This window comes from Giraffa tippelskirchi, chromosome 11, assembly GCF_054371585.1.
Source record: "Giraffa tippelskirchi isolate mGirTip1 chromosome 11, T2T-mGirTip1v1.2.pri, whole genome shotgun sequence".
In the NCBI taxonomy this organism is placed as follows: Eukaryota; Metazoa; Chordata; class Mammalia; order Artiodactyla; family Giraffidae; genus Giraffa; species Giraffa tippelskirchi.
Window position 1 is genome coordinate 60,997,483 of NC_137285.1, and position 15,836 is coordinate 61,013,318.

Below are 15,836 nucleotides of genomic sequence, written 5' to 3' on the forward strand. Positions count from 1 at the left end.
TGGAAAACTAACTAACTACTCACTAACCTTTGGTAATGGAGGAATGGGAACTACACAGCACTGCCCTACTAACTGCTCACCAAAATCTTCAAAAACTGAAACGTAACAAGTAAAACATACGCAAAATGAGTGAGATGAAAAGAGATAGTTTTCCATAGAAAGGATGCACAAAACATCAGTAAATACATGATTCTGTGTTTTAGGAATAAGCTAAACATGGAGATTTGGGTGTAATCTCAAGGCAGCATACCAGGAATGAGACCATACCGGAGAAAGCTTAAGTGTTATCAACAGTATTTGGCACTAACTGAAGAAAAACATCATTAGGAAGAAGAAGGGTCTCCACTTGGAATCGAAGAAAACAAAAGCCAGATGCCTTTGTGTTCATCAGATCCTGGGCTGTAAAAGGAGAGAGCCTCTGAGTCTGATGAACATAAACTTTGTGTTTATTTAGAAAAACATGTTCTGTTATGGAGAAGCACTCTTTCACCCAGTTCTTTTTAGAAGAAGGGATATTTCATCCTCTTGAATGAAATGCTTGTAAAGATTTGCCAGTTCCACTTGTTCTGACCTTTGAAGCCTCTTCAAACCACCACTCTTTTACTAATTTGGTTTCCCTATTCAACATCAAGGTGTGCCCATGTAGGGAAAAATGAAAATGCCAAATGATAAACATGAATAGTCCTCACTGCAAATCAACATTCTGGTTCATGCACAAGTCTCTTAAATTTTAGTGAGTCAGTCTCTTGAATTTGATCTATTCTAGGTGCTCTGACAAGAATTCAGAAGCTAAAAAGCTAAGTCCAGAGTCTATGCTGAGATGGCTTGAGCCAAGTCATGCTGCCTGCCAAAGTGGTTTCTCTGGGTGTCATGACATCTTTATCTCACCTCCAACTATGGCAGGAACTTGTATTCTCTTTATATCTTCTTTGTATCAATTACTATACCGGCCACTTTAAAAATTATCTTATCTCACCCTAACAACTCAAAAAGGTATTATTTATTCCACTTTTACAAATGAAAACACACACACAACAACAACAACTGAGGATCAAAGAGGTTAAGTAACTTGCTAAGTTCACACACCGAATATTTAACAGATTTACTCAGGACTGTCTGACTCAAAAGATTCAGCTCCTTCCACTATACCAAATTACCTCCACTCACTATTAGTAAGCTCTATTAAAGATCTTTGTACAACTCCAAAATCACACCTGCCCTTTGATTCTAGTTATCTGTAAATCTTACTATATTCCATCAGAAATTATTTGACTGCACACAGCTTTATTTCCTCTGAATAGGTAAGAACAACCTTGAGAAGAGAAAAACGGCTCTCTTTATCATCTTCCTGATCTTCTAACAGTACCTATTATACAAAGAGAAAGTATCAAATCTTATTTTCTAAATAACAAAATGAAAGCAATAGACTAAGAAAGCTAGCTGTCAAAAGAGAAAGGAAAAATTCATTTAGTATAAATTCAAGTGAATAAACAAAAAATATTTTACTTTAGTGATCAAAAGAGCAGAAGCAACTCCTGCAAAGGGAGACTGATTAAAAGGCAGCAGGACCCAGGGCACACAGGAGGGAGCTCAGAGCAGGACTGGTCCCTGTGGAGAAAGCGAGTGCAATGAGCAAAGGGCAGGGGGAGGAAGAGGGTTGTCTCCAGAAGGTTGTGCAGGCCTTGGCCCTGACATAAATGCCAAGTATATGGGCTAGTTCCAAGACATACTGGTTAGTGGAACTATTTCTTGTCCAAGTTCAAGAACTAAGACCAAACTGGATCTTTCAATAGAGGGCACAGCTGACTGTTGCTGCCAGGCCAGGGCCTGCGACTCATTGGCTAGATAAATCAATAATTCTTTAGAAGATTTTCATAAAGGGGTTTATCTGTTTTCCAGTATAAGAGAGTGACCTGATAGATGGAATTAGAAAAGAGACAATGGAACCCATCTACCTTTCCTGGAACTACAGATAAAAAGCTAAAACCCCTGCAAATGTACTGCTGTCCCTGTTTTGTTCTCAGGGTGCTCAAGAGAAGACTGCAACCTGAAGCGGCATCCTTACTCTACAGCAGTGGTTCTCAACCACGGGTGGTGACTCTGCACTCCACCTCTCCCCACCTGGTAACATTTTTGGTTGTCACAACTAGGGGTGGGTGGTACTCCTGACATCCAGCAGGTTAAAGCCAGAGATGCTGCTTCAGTTCAGTTCAGTTCAGTTGCTCAGTCATGTCCGAATCTTTGCAACCCCATGCATCGCAGCACGCCAGGCCTCCCTGTCCATCACCAGCTCCCTGAGACCACCCAAACCCATGTCCATCGAGTTGGTGATGCCATCCAACCATCTCATCCTCTGTCGTCCCCTTCTCCTCCTGCCCTCAATCCTTCCCAGCATCAGGGTCTTTTCCAATGAGTCAACTCTTCGCATGAGGTGGCCAAAGTATTGGAGTTTCAGCTTCAGCATCAGTCGTTCCAATGAACACCCAGGACTGATCTTCTTTAGGATGGACCGGTTGGATCTCCTTGCAGTCCAAGGGACTCTCAAGAGTCTTCTCCAACACCACAGTTCAAAAGCATCAATTCTTCGGCGCTCAGCTTTCTTCACCGTCCAACTCTCACATCCATAAATGACCACTGGAAAAAACCATAGTCTTGACTAGATGGACCTTTTTGCTTTTAAATACGCTATCTAGGTTGGCCATAACCTTCCTTCCAAGGAGTAAGCGTCTTTTAACTTCATGGCTGCAATCACCATTAGGAGTGATTTTGGAGCCCCCAAAAATAAAGTCTGACACTGTTTCCACTGTTTCCCCATCTATTTTCCATGAAGTGATGGGACAAGATGCCATGATCTTAGTTTTCTGAACGTTGAGCTTTAAGCCAACATTTCACTCCCCTGCTAAGTCACCTCAGTCGTGTCCGACTCTGTGCGACCCCATAGATGGCAGCCCAGCAGGCTCCGCCATCCCTGGGATTCTCCAGGCAAGAACACTGGAGTGGGTTGCCATTTCCTTCTCCACTCTCCTCTTATCCCTCAATTCACAGGACAGCCCCCGACAAGAAAGAATCACCTGGCCTCAAACATCAATAGTGCCAAGGCTGAGAAATCCTGGTCTACAGGCACCATTAACATCAATCTAAGGCATCACCAAGAGGACCTGTTTGAGAGAATTAAGACAGGACTTAAAACTGGGATATTAGTTCAACAAAAACACTAATAAAAACAGTGGCTACTGTTTATTGTTTTGTGCTTAAATAGTCTAAGTACTTGCCCTCTATCTCATTTAAATCCTACCCAAATCTTGTGGGGTATTAGTAATTCCCATTTCACAGAGATGAAAAGGCAACTAGGCAACAAGCCACGTGGCAACTAATAAAGCTTTCACCAACACCACCATGTTGCCACTTCCCAAACCAAGAGAGGTATTTGAGGATAATGATAACAGGGTAACAGTCCGGGAACAGAGAATCTAGGACCCAAAGATAGGGCATGATGAGACAGACACAGAGCTGGAAGAGTTATCTCCAGGGAAATCTCTAGAATGGATATTAAACGCTTACTCTTTTGCTTCAGCTCGTACTTTCTTTCTTAGAAGAAGCAAAGGAGCATTAAAATGGGAGACGCACCCAAAATGTTTCTTGATGGCTAAATTAAAAATAAAGTATTTGTAGAGGGATAACAGAGGCAATAGACAGAGACAAATAAATACAAATAGATAAGCAATTCATAAATCAATGTTACATCTGCAAAGAAACTTTGAGAGCATCAGCTGATTCTAGTGCCTTCATGGTACAAAGGGAAAACACAGGCCTTAGGGGAAAGGTGACTTCTTTAAGGTCGTGCAGTCATCACCATGAAAATAACAGCACTGTGGGCTGAAGACCAGAGGAGATTTCTCCACTATGATACCAGAGTTCAGCTTTTTGGTCACCCCATGAAGCTTGTGGGGTCTCAGTTCCCAGACCAGGGGCTGCACCTGGGACCACGGCAGTGAAAGTGCCAAGTCCTAACCAGTGGACCGCCAGGGAACTCCCAAGCGTTTAGCTTAGATTTAGAAAGGACTCACGGGTTCTCACTCTTGTAAGAATGGACACTTGCTTACATAACTCACTATCAAAATTAACAATAATTCTTTCATACCATGTAATACCCAGTTAACGATCAAATTTCCTTGATAGTATCAAAATGTTTTCTTAGAATTGATGTTAAATCAGGATCCAAACCCCTCAAGCAATCACAAATGAAGACAACTAGATTTGCAAAATATCAGTTAGGTTATAATTTACCTAACTGATAGTCATGGCAGTAGGTAAGAAAATAGAGGAAGGATTAATTTTTTTGAGGTGTCCACTTCTAAAATCTGAAAAATATGTTGCCAGAGGTAAACACCTTACTGTCCTGAGACACAGCACATGCGGCACTTCCCCACCACAACAGTCCCTGTGGCTGAGCTGGACACATCCCTACATGCTCATCACACACGAGGGCACAGACGCCAGGGCATTGTACTGCGAGGACATGTACAGTTCATAGCCATGAACCTAGGCCTGCTAAGAAAAGATCATCTGTTCAAATTCCTTGGAACTTGAACAGAAAATAAGAAAAAACTTGAGTAGTTTACAGTGGGACAGAATGAAAAGACATGCAAGGTGGCAGAGGACCAGTGTGAGGATTTGGAACAGCTGCCCCGAGCCCTCAAGACGTCATGGATTCAAAGCCCCCTGTCAGTTCTGGTCTCCAGCTCTGGGCTCCAGTCTGTCCAAGCATAGCCCCAGAGGTCCTCTCACTCTGTTCTCCTATTGGGTCTCAGATACCTGCAGTGGTTTGCTGAGGCTGGGGCTTTAAGACCAGAAAAGTGTTTTCTCACAGTTTTAGACGTGAGAAGTCAGCAGGGTGGGTTCCTTCAGAGCAACCAAAGGGACAATCCGATCCAGGTTTTCTGGGCCTTCTTCACTCTCTGTGTGCGTCTGTGTTCAAATGTCCTCTTCTTATAAGGACACCATCATACTGGGTTAGGCCTATCGTAATGATCTCATTTGGGGCTTCCCAGGTGCTTAGTGGTAAAGAATCCACCTGCCAATACAGGAAATGAGTGTTCTATCTCTGGGTCAGGAGGATCCCTTGGAGAAGGAAATGGCAACCCACTCCAGTATTCTTGCCTGGAGAATCCCATGGAGAGAGGAGCCTGCCTGGCTACAGTCCATGTGCTGGCGAAGAGTCACACGTGACTGAGTAACTGAGCACACATACACATGACCTCTTTTTAACCTCAATGACCTCTTTTAGAGACGCCATCTAAGAATATTATCACAGTCTAAGGTACTTGGGATTTGGACTGCAACTATACAACTAGAGAGGGGGGAGATACATTTCAGCCCACATAATATCTTTAAAACAGTCTCTCACTGTTTAAGCTAGTTTAAGTGAGTCTCTGTTGCTTATAACTGAATAACAATTACCAAAACAGCTACACTTTCTGGTATTTTTAAAAATTATTATGGTGTTTTTTTCAAAATTCATTAAAGTTTAAGATACAAAAGAGCAACAACATGCTTTAACACTACTAAATGCTGCCTCCGCAGACTTAGCACCTATAAACAATGGGGACAGAAAACATGAAAGGCACAGAGAAACATTCTGTGGCAGAGGCAGGACTGAAGCTTTCACCTTCCTATCAACCAGGAGTGTTGGGCGCTGACAGCTCAAAGGCAAGTCCATTCCAAGGCTGCCACCAGAGACATCTTTCTCCCAAGGTAATGCCCCCTCCAGGAGGCAATCTGCACCCAGTCCTTTAGAAGTTCAAGGATCCAGCCTTCCCGTCTCATTTCAGGCCATATTTGAAGGGCCATCTGAGCTCCAGAGCAACCTGTGGGACTGGCTGAGGCCTCTGTTGCCAATGCATCACATTAACCTTCCCTTTGCCAAATCCTGCTTCCATCTACCTCCACCCCCACCAAGATGTTGATCCTAAGACTCCTTCCCAATAAACTTCCTGCACACAAATCTCTGACTTACAGTCTATTTCCCAGAAAATCTAACTTGCAATACATTCTATGGCTAACACTGTAAATGAAGATGGAAAAAAAAAAGAAACCAAAAAATTGTAAAAAATTAGCCAGGTCTTGAGTTAATTTCCTCTTTTTCATGTCTTCCTTGTGAAGAATCCTGCAGATCTTCCATTTCCTTACTAGAGACAGGGTCCCACTCCTTTCCAGGCCCTCCAACCTGCCCTGGGCAGCAGCAACTGTGCCCACCGCTCACCCCTCCCCACCCCCAGAGGCAAAAGCCCCAGACACTTTGCCCCCCCGGACAGCAGGGGGCACCTCGAGCACAGCGCCTCTCCTGGTCCCACAGCTGCACTTCTCAAGTCTGGTCTCTTCAGCTCCTGGCCAGGGTGAGGAACAAGGAGGAGGAGGAGGCGGGTACAGCCGAGGATCCAGCCAGGAGGAGAAGCTGCTCCTGCCCCTCTTCTGAGGCTGCTCCCCAGCTGGCCTCACCCTGGGAGCCCGAGTCCAGAGAGCAGGAAGTGCTGACACTGAGGAGAGAAATATGGGTCCCGTGGGCTGTGTCTTCCTGCTGTCCCTTCTGCTGAGTGAGCCCCTGAGGTGGAGGTCGGGGGGAGGCAGAGGTTTTTTGGCTCAAGAAGTTACCATATAGACTACTAGGACACTGCACAGGTGGGATGTGACTTCTGAAGGGTGTGCCCTGAGAAAGTCTGAGGGGACCCTCTGTGTCAGGCTCCAAACAAATCAGGGCTCTTGGAAATAGCAGTAAACACAAAGGTCCCTGCCCTCAGGGAGGGGGGCGGGGTTGCAGTCAATGCATATAGCAAATATGTAAATGATAAGGCGGGTTAGAAAGCAATAAATACTGTGACCTGAAAGGGGCTCCCGAGTGCCGAGAGGCAGTATATTTTAAACAGGGTGGATCAGGAAGGTTTCTGTAAGAAGCTATTGGATCCAAGACTTGGACGAGATGAGTGATTTGGCTAAAAAAAATCAAGGAAAATAGTAATTCAAGGAAATGGAACTGAAAGTACAAACGCCTGTCCTTGATTTCAGGAATTATACTGTTCATTTATTTTTCCAGCCCATGGTGATTTAAAAGCTGGATTGGCTGAGGGTAGCAAAAAGATAATAGGTAGCAAAAAAGAAAGAGACACAAATACTGCAAAATGCTAGTTCAGTTGAAGAAAACACAACAAAAGTAAACAGCTTATACACCTTAAAAACATCTGAAGGCATGAATGTATTTACAACCTCACATACTTGATATTCCTGAAGGAGACAGTGAATCATTAAGTAAAAGTTAAATTATGTTCCATACATGCTGCTAAAGTCACGTAAGTATGTCAATAGCAAGATTTCTACTAATAGGTAGATATAAAAATTTGGCCTTTAACACCAGTCTGAGAAATTGAAGTCAGAGAGAGCCTTTCTATTCAGAAAATCTGGATATATAAGAGGTGTTGTTATATATTAATGATACAGTGTATTTGTTTTAGGGTCTTTCCTATCCTCTTTCCAAAAGAAAACTCTCCAGTCAGGTGAGTGGTTTCCACTTGGGTCCAAGACTGCTGGGTTTGGAACTGGAATAGGACAGAGAATGGAGGCTAGGGAGGACTCAGGTCCTGGGAATGGATGGGAGTTTGGAGACGATGAGAAGATGGGGATCAGAACAGGATAACCGGACTTTGACATTTCTCTCTCCTCTTTTCTCTAGTGTGTGGACGACCTGTATACTCAGGCCGTGTTGTGGGTGGCAAGGATGCTGCTGCCATCCGCTGGCCTTGGCAGGTCAGCCTGAGGCTCGCCAACTCCCACATCTGTGGGGGCTCCCTCATCAGTGACAGGTGGATAGTGACAGCAGCACACTGCTTACAAACGTGAGTTCCAGTTGGTGATTAGGACACACCGAGATAGGTTCTCAGTAAGTAACTGAACGAATCCATGAATGAACCAACAGACAAAGGCAAGTTCCAAGACAAGCAGGCAGAAGGAAACCTAGGTCATCCTGGACTCGGGAGAGGGCACAGAGGTAAAAAAAAAAAAAAAAGAATGATGAAAGTGGTCACTATATTAGAAATTTTTCTTACTTATCACCAAATCACCTCCTAAACACCAGTCAGGAGTTTTGTCTTACGCTGTTTCGGGTAACAAACACAGTCTGCGAGAGATGCAAGGGACCATGTGGTGAGCAGCAGTGAGGAAAGAGGCCCATGTGAAACTGATGTCTCCTGCCAACGGCTAATGACGACGTGACCGACCCTCTCTGAGCTGATGACACTGCACACCACCTTCAGACAGCCTGCTCGGAGGGAACCAGGTTCCTGATGGACAGTAACTGTGAAACACTTGCTGTTTTCAGCCTCTAAGCTTTATGATAATTTGTTGTGCCACAATAGGTGACATATATAAAGAACAAAACAACAAAACCTTTCAATAACAAAAAGTTCAAATAAAGTAATAACTTCAAAATGCTGAGAGAATTCCAACTTATAAGTCTACCCATATCTACAAACTCTCCAACAAGTGTGGGATATAAATCAGACATTCTCAGATACACAAAGCAGCAAAAATATGACCTCTCAGGCACAATTTCTCAGGAAGGTATAGTTGAATATGCTTCACCAAAATGGAGGGAAAAGGAAAACATGAAATCAAAAAAAAAAAAAAAAAATACAACACAGAAGAGAACCCTCAAGAAAATCAGACAGAAAAGTACAAAGATTGGAGTTACAGGGCACAGGCCTGAAAAAAAAAAGAATAATATTGATAGAATGCCTAACAGCATCAACATATTGAGAGATTTACACTTTTGGCAGACAGTTGGGGAAAACTGATGAGTTAGTGACAGGTACATAGAAAACTAAAAAAGCAAACAAGTGAGACCATATTATTAGCTCCAGAAAAAGCAAGGGAAGCGAAAAGCAAAGGAGAAAAGGAAAGATATACCCATTTGAATGCAGAGTTCCAAAGAATAGCAAGGAGAGATAAGAAAACCTTCCTCAGCGATCAATGCAAAGAAATAGAGGAAAACAATAGAATGGGAAAGACTAGAGATCTCTTCAAGAAGATTAGAGATACCAAGGGGAAAATTTCATGCAAAGATGGGCTCAATAAAGGACAGAAACGGTAGGGAACTAACAGAAGCTATTAAGAACAGGTGGCAAGAATACACAGAAAAACTGTACAAAAAAGATGTTCGCGACCCAGATAATCATGATGGTGTGATCACTCACCTAGAGCCAGACATCCTGGAATGTGAAGTCAAGCAGGCCTTAAGAAGCATCACTACGAACAAAGCTAGTGCACGTGATGGAATTCCAGTTGAGCTATTTCAAATCCTGAAAGATGACGCTGTGAAAGTGCTGCACTCAATGTGCCAGCAAATTTGGAAAACCCAGCAGTGGCCACAGGACTGGAAAAGGTCAGTTTTCGTTCCAATCCCAAAAAAAGGCAATGCCAGAGAATGCTCAAACTACCGCACAATTGCACTCATCTCACACGCTAGTAAAGTAATGCTCAAAATTCTCCAAGCCAGGCTTCAGCAATACATGAACCATGAACTTCCAGATGTTCAAGCTGGTTTTAGAAAAGGCAGAGGAACCAGAGATCAAATTGCCAACATCCACTGGATCATCGAAAAAGCAAGAGAGTTCCAGAAAAACATCTATTTCTGCTTTATTGACTATGCCAAAGCCTTTGACTGTGTGGATCACAATAAACTGTGGAAAATTCTGAAAGAGATGGGCATACCAGACCACCTGATCTGCCTCTTGAGAAACCTGTATGCAGGTCAGGAAGCAACAGTTAGAACTGGACATGGAACAACAGACTGGTTCCAAATAGGAAAAGGAGTACGTCAAGGCTGTATATTGTCACCTGCTTATTTAACTTATATGCAGAGTACATCACGAGAAACGCTGGGCTGGAGGAAGCACAAGCTGGAATCAAGATTGCCAGGTGAAATATCAATAAGCTCGGATATGCAGATGACACCACTCTTATGGCAGAAAGTGAAGAAGAACTAAAGAGCCTCTTGATGAAGGTGAAAGAGGAGAGTGAAAAAGTTGGCTTAAAGCTCAACATTCAGAAAACTAAGATCATGGCATCTGGTCCCATCACTTCATGGGAAATAGATGGGGAAACAGTGGAAACAGTGGCTGACTTTATTTTTCTGGGCTCCAAAATCACTACAGATGGTGATTGCAGCAATGAAATTAAAAGATGCTTACTCCTTGGAAGGAAAGTTATGACCAACCTAGACAGCATGTTAAAAAGCAGAGACATTACTTTGCCAACAAAGGTCCATCTAGTCAAGGCTATGGTTTTTCCAATGGTCATGTATGGATGTGAAAGTTGGATTATAAAGAAAGCTGAGTGCCAAAGAATTGATGCTTTTGAACTGTGGTGTTGGAGAAGATCCTTGAGAGTCCCTTGGGACTGCAAGGAGATACAACTAGTCCATCCTAAAGGAGATCAGTCCTGGGTGTTCATTGGAAGGACTGATGTTGAAGCAGAAACTCCAATACTTTGGCCACCTGATGTGAAGAGCTGACTCATTTGAAAAGACCCTGATGCTAGGAAAGATTGAGGGCAGGAGGAGAAGGGGACAACAGAGGATGAGATGGTTAGATGGCATCACCGACTCGATGGACATGGGTTTGGGTGGACTCCGGGAGTTGGTGATGGACAGGGAGACCTGGCGTGCTGTGATTCATGGGATTGCAAAGAGTCGACACAACTGAGGAACTGAACTGAACTGAAGAAGCAAAAAGTTTTACAAGAAATATAATTACAGTTCCATGTATGGCAAAAACTATTACAATATTGTAAAGTAATTAGCCCCCAACTAAAATAAATAAATTTATTAAAAAAAAAAAAAAGAAATATAATTACAGTTCCAAATATGGCCAGGAGCTGAATGTTTTCATAGTCACAGAACATACATATTAAATAGTAATGTGACAAAAAGTTATGCTAGATTAGGAGGATGGTGAAAAGAAGTGGGTGAAGTGGCTGTAATTGTTGGTTCAATCCTCACCATGTACATAGGAATACAATGTTCTAAAATTGAAAAAGAATTAATGGCAATATATAGGGTTTCTTAAAAATACAGGGAAAATGCTAGAAGAAAGAGCTAACAGTTGAAAGTGATTGCCTTTGGATAGCAAGAATTGAGGGCAGTAGGGCAGAGAATGTCTGTCTTTCATTTATTTTGTAAATCTTATCAAACTACTTGACATTTTAAATTACATGAACACACAGACACACACGTATATAAACTTGGTGGTTATATTTTGCTTCAATTTCTTATGCAGAAATAAAGGTCTAGTGCTCAGAAATCAAAACTGAAAATAAAACAATAACTACTAAGCATATTTGTGATGGCTGAAAGAATGGAGAACAGCAGAGGTGACTAAAAGAACGAGAGAAAAACCGTAAGACAAAACTCTGGCCATTAGAATAAAAAGGATACCACAGAAACACTAGACAACAAAAGAAAGAGTGCTCAGGGAGGTGGGGTAGGAGAAAAGGAGACATACGAAACCTATGCCAAGCTGGAAGCAGCCTGGTTAATTCCAAGTCTATTACTCTCCTTTCTTCCCCAAAGACTCAGCCACACAAAGGCAGCTTGCTGTGGCCCAGCTGTAAGCAGAGAAGCACAGTACACTTTTATTTTCCTCTTTCTCTTCCCCTCAGGACATGGATTCCTTTCTTATACACTGTGCAGCTGGGGTCAATTGATATGGACAACCTAGATGAAGGCGTGATACATCGTGTGAACCGAGTTGTCGTCCATCCCACTTACAATAATATCAGTGGAGACATTGGCCTGTTGAGGCTGTTTTCTCGAGTCACCTACAGTTCTTCCATCCTGCCCATTTGCTTGTCCAATGTCAAAAAAAAGCAGTTGATAATTCCAGACTCTTGCTGGGTGACTGGATGGGGAAAACTGAAAGAAGAAGGTGAGAATGCATACAACCAGGGGGTGTTTTATACATCACCTTCCCGTACCCACTTCAGGGTATTCATATTCTGGGCACTTCAATACTGTAGCAAAGATTTTCTACAAAACCAGATCAACCAATTGACACTCTCTAGAAGTTTTCAAATAAAATACCTGCCTATTTATATGATTATTAACTCATATTTTGGCTAGAATCTAGCTATACTGGTAAGAACAGATACTAAAAATTTATATATATATTTCTTTAACTATTTATTTTTTAATACTAACAATTTAAATACATAATTACCTCTCTGAAACAGAGGTTAACAAATCTCATTTAAAGTTTGGAAAGAGGCTAGTGCTTATTTAATCTGTTTCCACAGTGTTGTGTCAACTCTTTAAATACTTTAAATATTCACATTTTTACTTATTCAAAATATATCAGAATTTCTCTTTATCTAGAACATTAAGAATGCCCCAGGTGGCACATCAGAAAAATCGCAAACAGAATTTTGAATTATCCGTTGTTTTAGATTCACTATGCTACATAACTGTTCCATTAGCCAACATGATGAGAAAGTGACTGTATTCTGCTTTTGGATTACCATTCCGATATGTCTGCATGTCATGACTTAATGATGCCCCTACCGTTCCAAGTTGCTTTTCCTTTCATTCCTATTTATCTCGACAGATGCTGATTACCCTGCCATCCTCCAGGAAGCAGAAGTACCCATCATTGAACGCCAGAAATGTGAAAACATCTACAACCCACTGGGCTCCTTCTTGCCGCAAACACAGCCGGTCATCGAGGAAACCATGATTTGTGCCGGTGATCTTAAGAAAGGGAAGGATACCTGCCAGGTTAGGGTTTGCTCTTGAAATTTTTAATTGTAACATGACATCTTAATTTGGATCCAGGTTTGCCCATCTGTAAACAACAGTGAATTGGGAATCAGGAGACAAGCATTCTTACAAAAATCCTTGTTTTCATCTGGATAAATCACTTAAACTTTATCTATTAATTTAATCTCTTCAACTATTGATCTATAGTAATGCTAACTACTGGTGTTTGGGTTTTCATAGTCTCATATGTTTTCATAAATATGTTAACAGGTTAACATAGAAATGCCAACTTTTAAATTTTTTCAAGGAAGAAACATTTCATTGTACACTTAGAAGTCGTCATTCCATTGTCTCCTGATCATACCTGTCTGATGAAAAATCAGCAATCATTTGTGTCTTCCTCCACTGGGTGTGATGTACTGTTCTCTGGCTTCATCCAATATATTTTCCTTCATATTGGATTGTTAGAAGTTTGAATGTCATATGCTAGGTGTGGTTTTCTTTGTCTTTATCCTATTTGGGATTCACTGAGTTGTTGTTTTAATCTATTCTTTTACCTTTCATCAAAATTTGGGAAATTTTCATTCATGATTTCTTCAACTATTATTCTGCCTCATTTCTTTCTTTTCTTCTTCTAGTTAAAGCTGGGAGTTTATAAGTTATACCTTTTGATATTGTCACACAAGTCCCTAATACTCGTTGTCTAATTTTTACCCTTTTCTGTTTTTCAAATTTGATACTTTAAATTAACCTATATCATTGCTATATCATTGCTTCTTTCTCCCACTATCTACATTTTCCTGCTAGGTTCATCTAGTGAGATTTTGATTTCAGATATTTTATTTTTCAGTTCTAAAACCACCACTTGGGTTTTACTTCCTCCCTGCCTCTCTCTTTTACACACATGCACATATTCTTCTACATCTCTGCTAAAATTTCCTATCTATATATTCATTATTAAAAAAAATCAGTGTACAGTGACACAACTTCATACCCACTAGGATGACTATAATCAAGATAGATAATAATAAGGGTTGGCAAAGAATTGGAATTTTCATATACCTAGTTAAAATGTAGAATGGTACAGTCATTCTGGAAAATCTCAAAAGGTTAAGTATAGACTTACACACACACACACACACACACACACAAAAGTATGGACTTACCATATAATTTAGGAATTCTACTATAAAGTAAACATCCAAGAAAAATGAAAACATATATCCATATAAAAATTTGTACATGATATTCACCGCACCAAAATTTATAGTAGCCAAAAAAGTGAAAACTAAAATGTCTATCCACTGATGACTAGATAAACAAAAATGTGGTATGTCAATATAATGGAATATTATTCAGTTATAAAAAAGGAATGGAGTACATACACACACTATAACATGGATGAACCTTGAAAAGAGTATGCTAAGTGAATGAAGAGAGACATAAAAAGTCATATATTATATGGTTTCTTTTATACAAAATGTTCATAATATGCAAATCCATGGAGAAAGAAAGTAGATAATTGGTTGGCCTAGGGCTGGAAGGAATGGGAGGAAAAGGGTGACTGCTAAAGTGTATAAGGTTTCTTTAGGGGGTAACACAAAAGGGTTGTGGTGATGGTCAAACAACATTGTGAATATACAAATTGAACTGTACACTTTAAATGAGTGAATTATATAGTATGTGATTTACATCTTAATAAAGCTGTTACCAAGAAAAGAGGAAGACTGAGAGACTATCAACTACTATCACCACCATTTTATATAAGGAAAAATTACTTAAACACTAAAAATGGCAATAAGGACCTAAAAATAGAAAAATAAAGAGAGTTCCCTCAATGAATTTAACTTTAGTGAAAAACTCAAAATCTTTATTTCTTTTTAATCACAGGTAAGTATTTTGAAACCACTCATATATTTAGCTCAAGTCTCTGCCAACTTCAGATTCCATGATTCTAAGTTTCTAGTGTCTCCCCTAAGTGGTAGGAGGTCCGGCTCCCTTCTGAGTTTTATAGCTCTATGGGCTTCACTGCTCTGTGGTAAGGAACTTCCACTCCTGACGACCACTCTCCTCTTCATGGCCCTTCTTCACTGTGCTCATGATCTTTATCTCTTCTGCAGGGTGATTCTGGAGGGCCTCTGGCATGTCATATTGATGGTATATGGATCCTGATAGGATTGTCAAGCTGGGGAACAGGATGTGGTATTTCTTTTCCTGGAGTCTACACCAACGTGACCTACTACCAAAAATGGATTATCACCATTATCTCAAGAGCTGAGGGTGCCAACAACCTGGACTTATCTGACTTCTTATTCTCTATTGTACTGCTTTCTCTGGCTCTAATGGGACCCTCCTGTGCCTTTGGGTCTAACATTTTACTAGGAGAGTAGGCAGTGTAGCTGATGCTGCTGACCAAGGACATGGCTAGGAAGGAAGGTGTGGAGAATAAGCACTCGGGGCAGGGAACTCACACAGACTGTCACTGGGAACTCTGGATGACTTTATTAAAATAATTAGAAATGATTCTGGTTTTGAGGTCCTTGATTCTGGAAGTAGGTTTTACTGGCTGGAATGCCTACAGCTGAGAAATAAAGAGTGCCATTTTGTATATGGCATTCTTTGTCCTTGACAATGCAACTTAAAAGGCAGGAAGGATGCCCTCTATGAAGAAGTATGTGGACACAAATGAACTAGCCCACAGAAGCCAGCAAGAAAAAAAAGGCAAATAGTAAGGTCCTCAAGAAAGTACATTAAGGGTTTACTTGGTGCCCATGGGTCACATTATGAGTTTCTTACCTGGTCTGTATTTCTCTTCTTCCTCTACTATCTTATACTTCCCCTCTGTAGCAAGGTATCAAATAAGAAATCCACATATGTGTTTCAGTTCTGAATATTTCTGAAATTTTTAAGTTTTTGAAATACTTACATGACTACCACCAAAAGTGGATTAATGAAATCAGCTCAAGAGCTGAGGTTTCGGTTTTAGGAATCTGGACCTAAATGGGTTACTGTTACTTCTATAATAAAGTACTTTAAA

The 15,836-nt window shown here is 41.0% G+C and overlaps 2 protein-coding genes across 49 annotated transcripts in view; one reads left to right on the forward strand and one right to left on the reverse strand.

Annotated features, from left to right (window-relative positions):
* The window catches only part of SH3D19 (SH3 domain containing 19), a 196,931-nt gene that overhangs the window by 147,029 nt on the left and 34,066 nt on the right, over positions 1 to 15,836 (reverse strand). The gene's annotated exons all lie outside the window — the stretch shown is intronic.
* PRSS48 (serine protease 48) lies at positions 6,358 to 15,322 on the forward strand. The gene is made up of 6 exons (XM_081544048.1): positions 6,358 to 6,593; positions 7,506 to 7,547; positions 7,724 to 7,886; positions 11,707 to 11,972; positions 12,648 to 12,817; positions 14,920 to 15,322. Exons 1-6 carry the CDS (start codon positions 6,551 to 6,553, stop codon positions 15,187 to 15,189), a joined length of 954 nt encoding a protein of 317 aa, XP_081400174.1. The 5' UTR covers positions 6,358 to 6,550; the 3' UTR covers positions 15,190 to 15,322.

Excerpts from the sequence above, each read along its gene's own strand:
- PRSS48 (XM_081544048.1), top strand. The coding sequence starts at position 6,551 with ATGGGTCCCGTGGGCTGTGTCTTCCTGCTGTCCCTTCTGCTGA. Across the intron at positions 6,594-7,505 it reads CCTGCTGTCCCTTCTGCTGA|GGTCTTTCCTATCCTCTTTC; the intron begins GTGAGCCCCTGA and ends TATTTGTTTTAG. Across the intron at positions 7,548-7,723 it reads AAAGAAAACTCTCCAGTCAG|TGTGTGGACGACCTGTATAC; the intron begins GTGAGTGGTTTC and ends TCTTTTCTCTAG.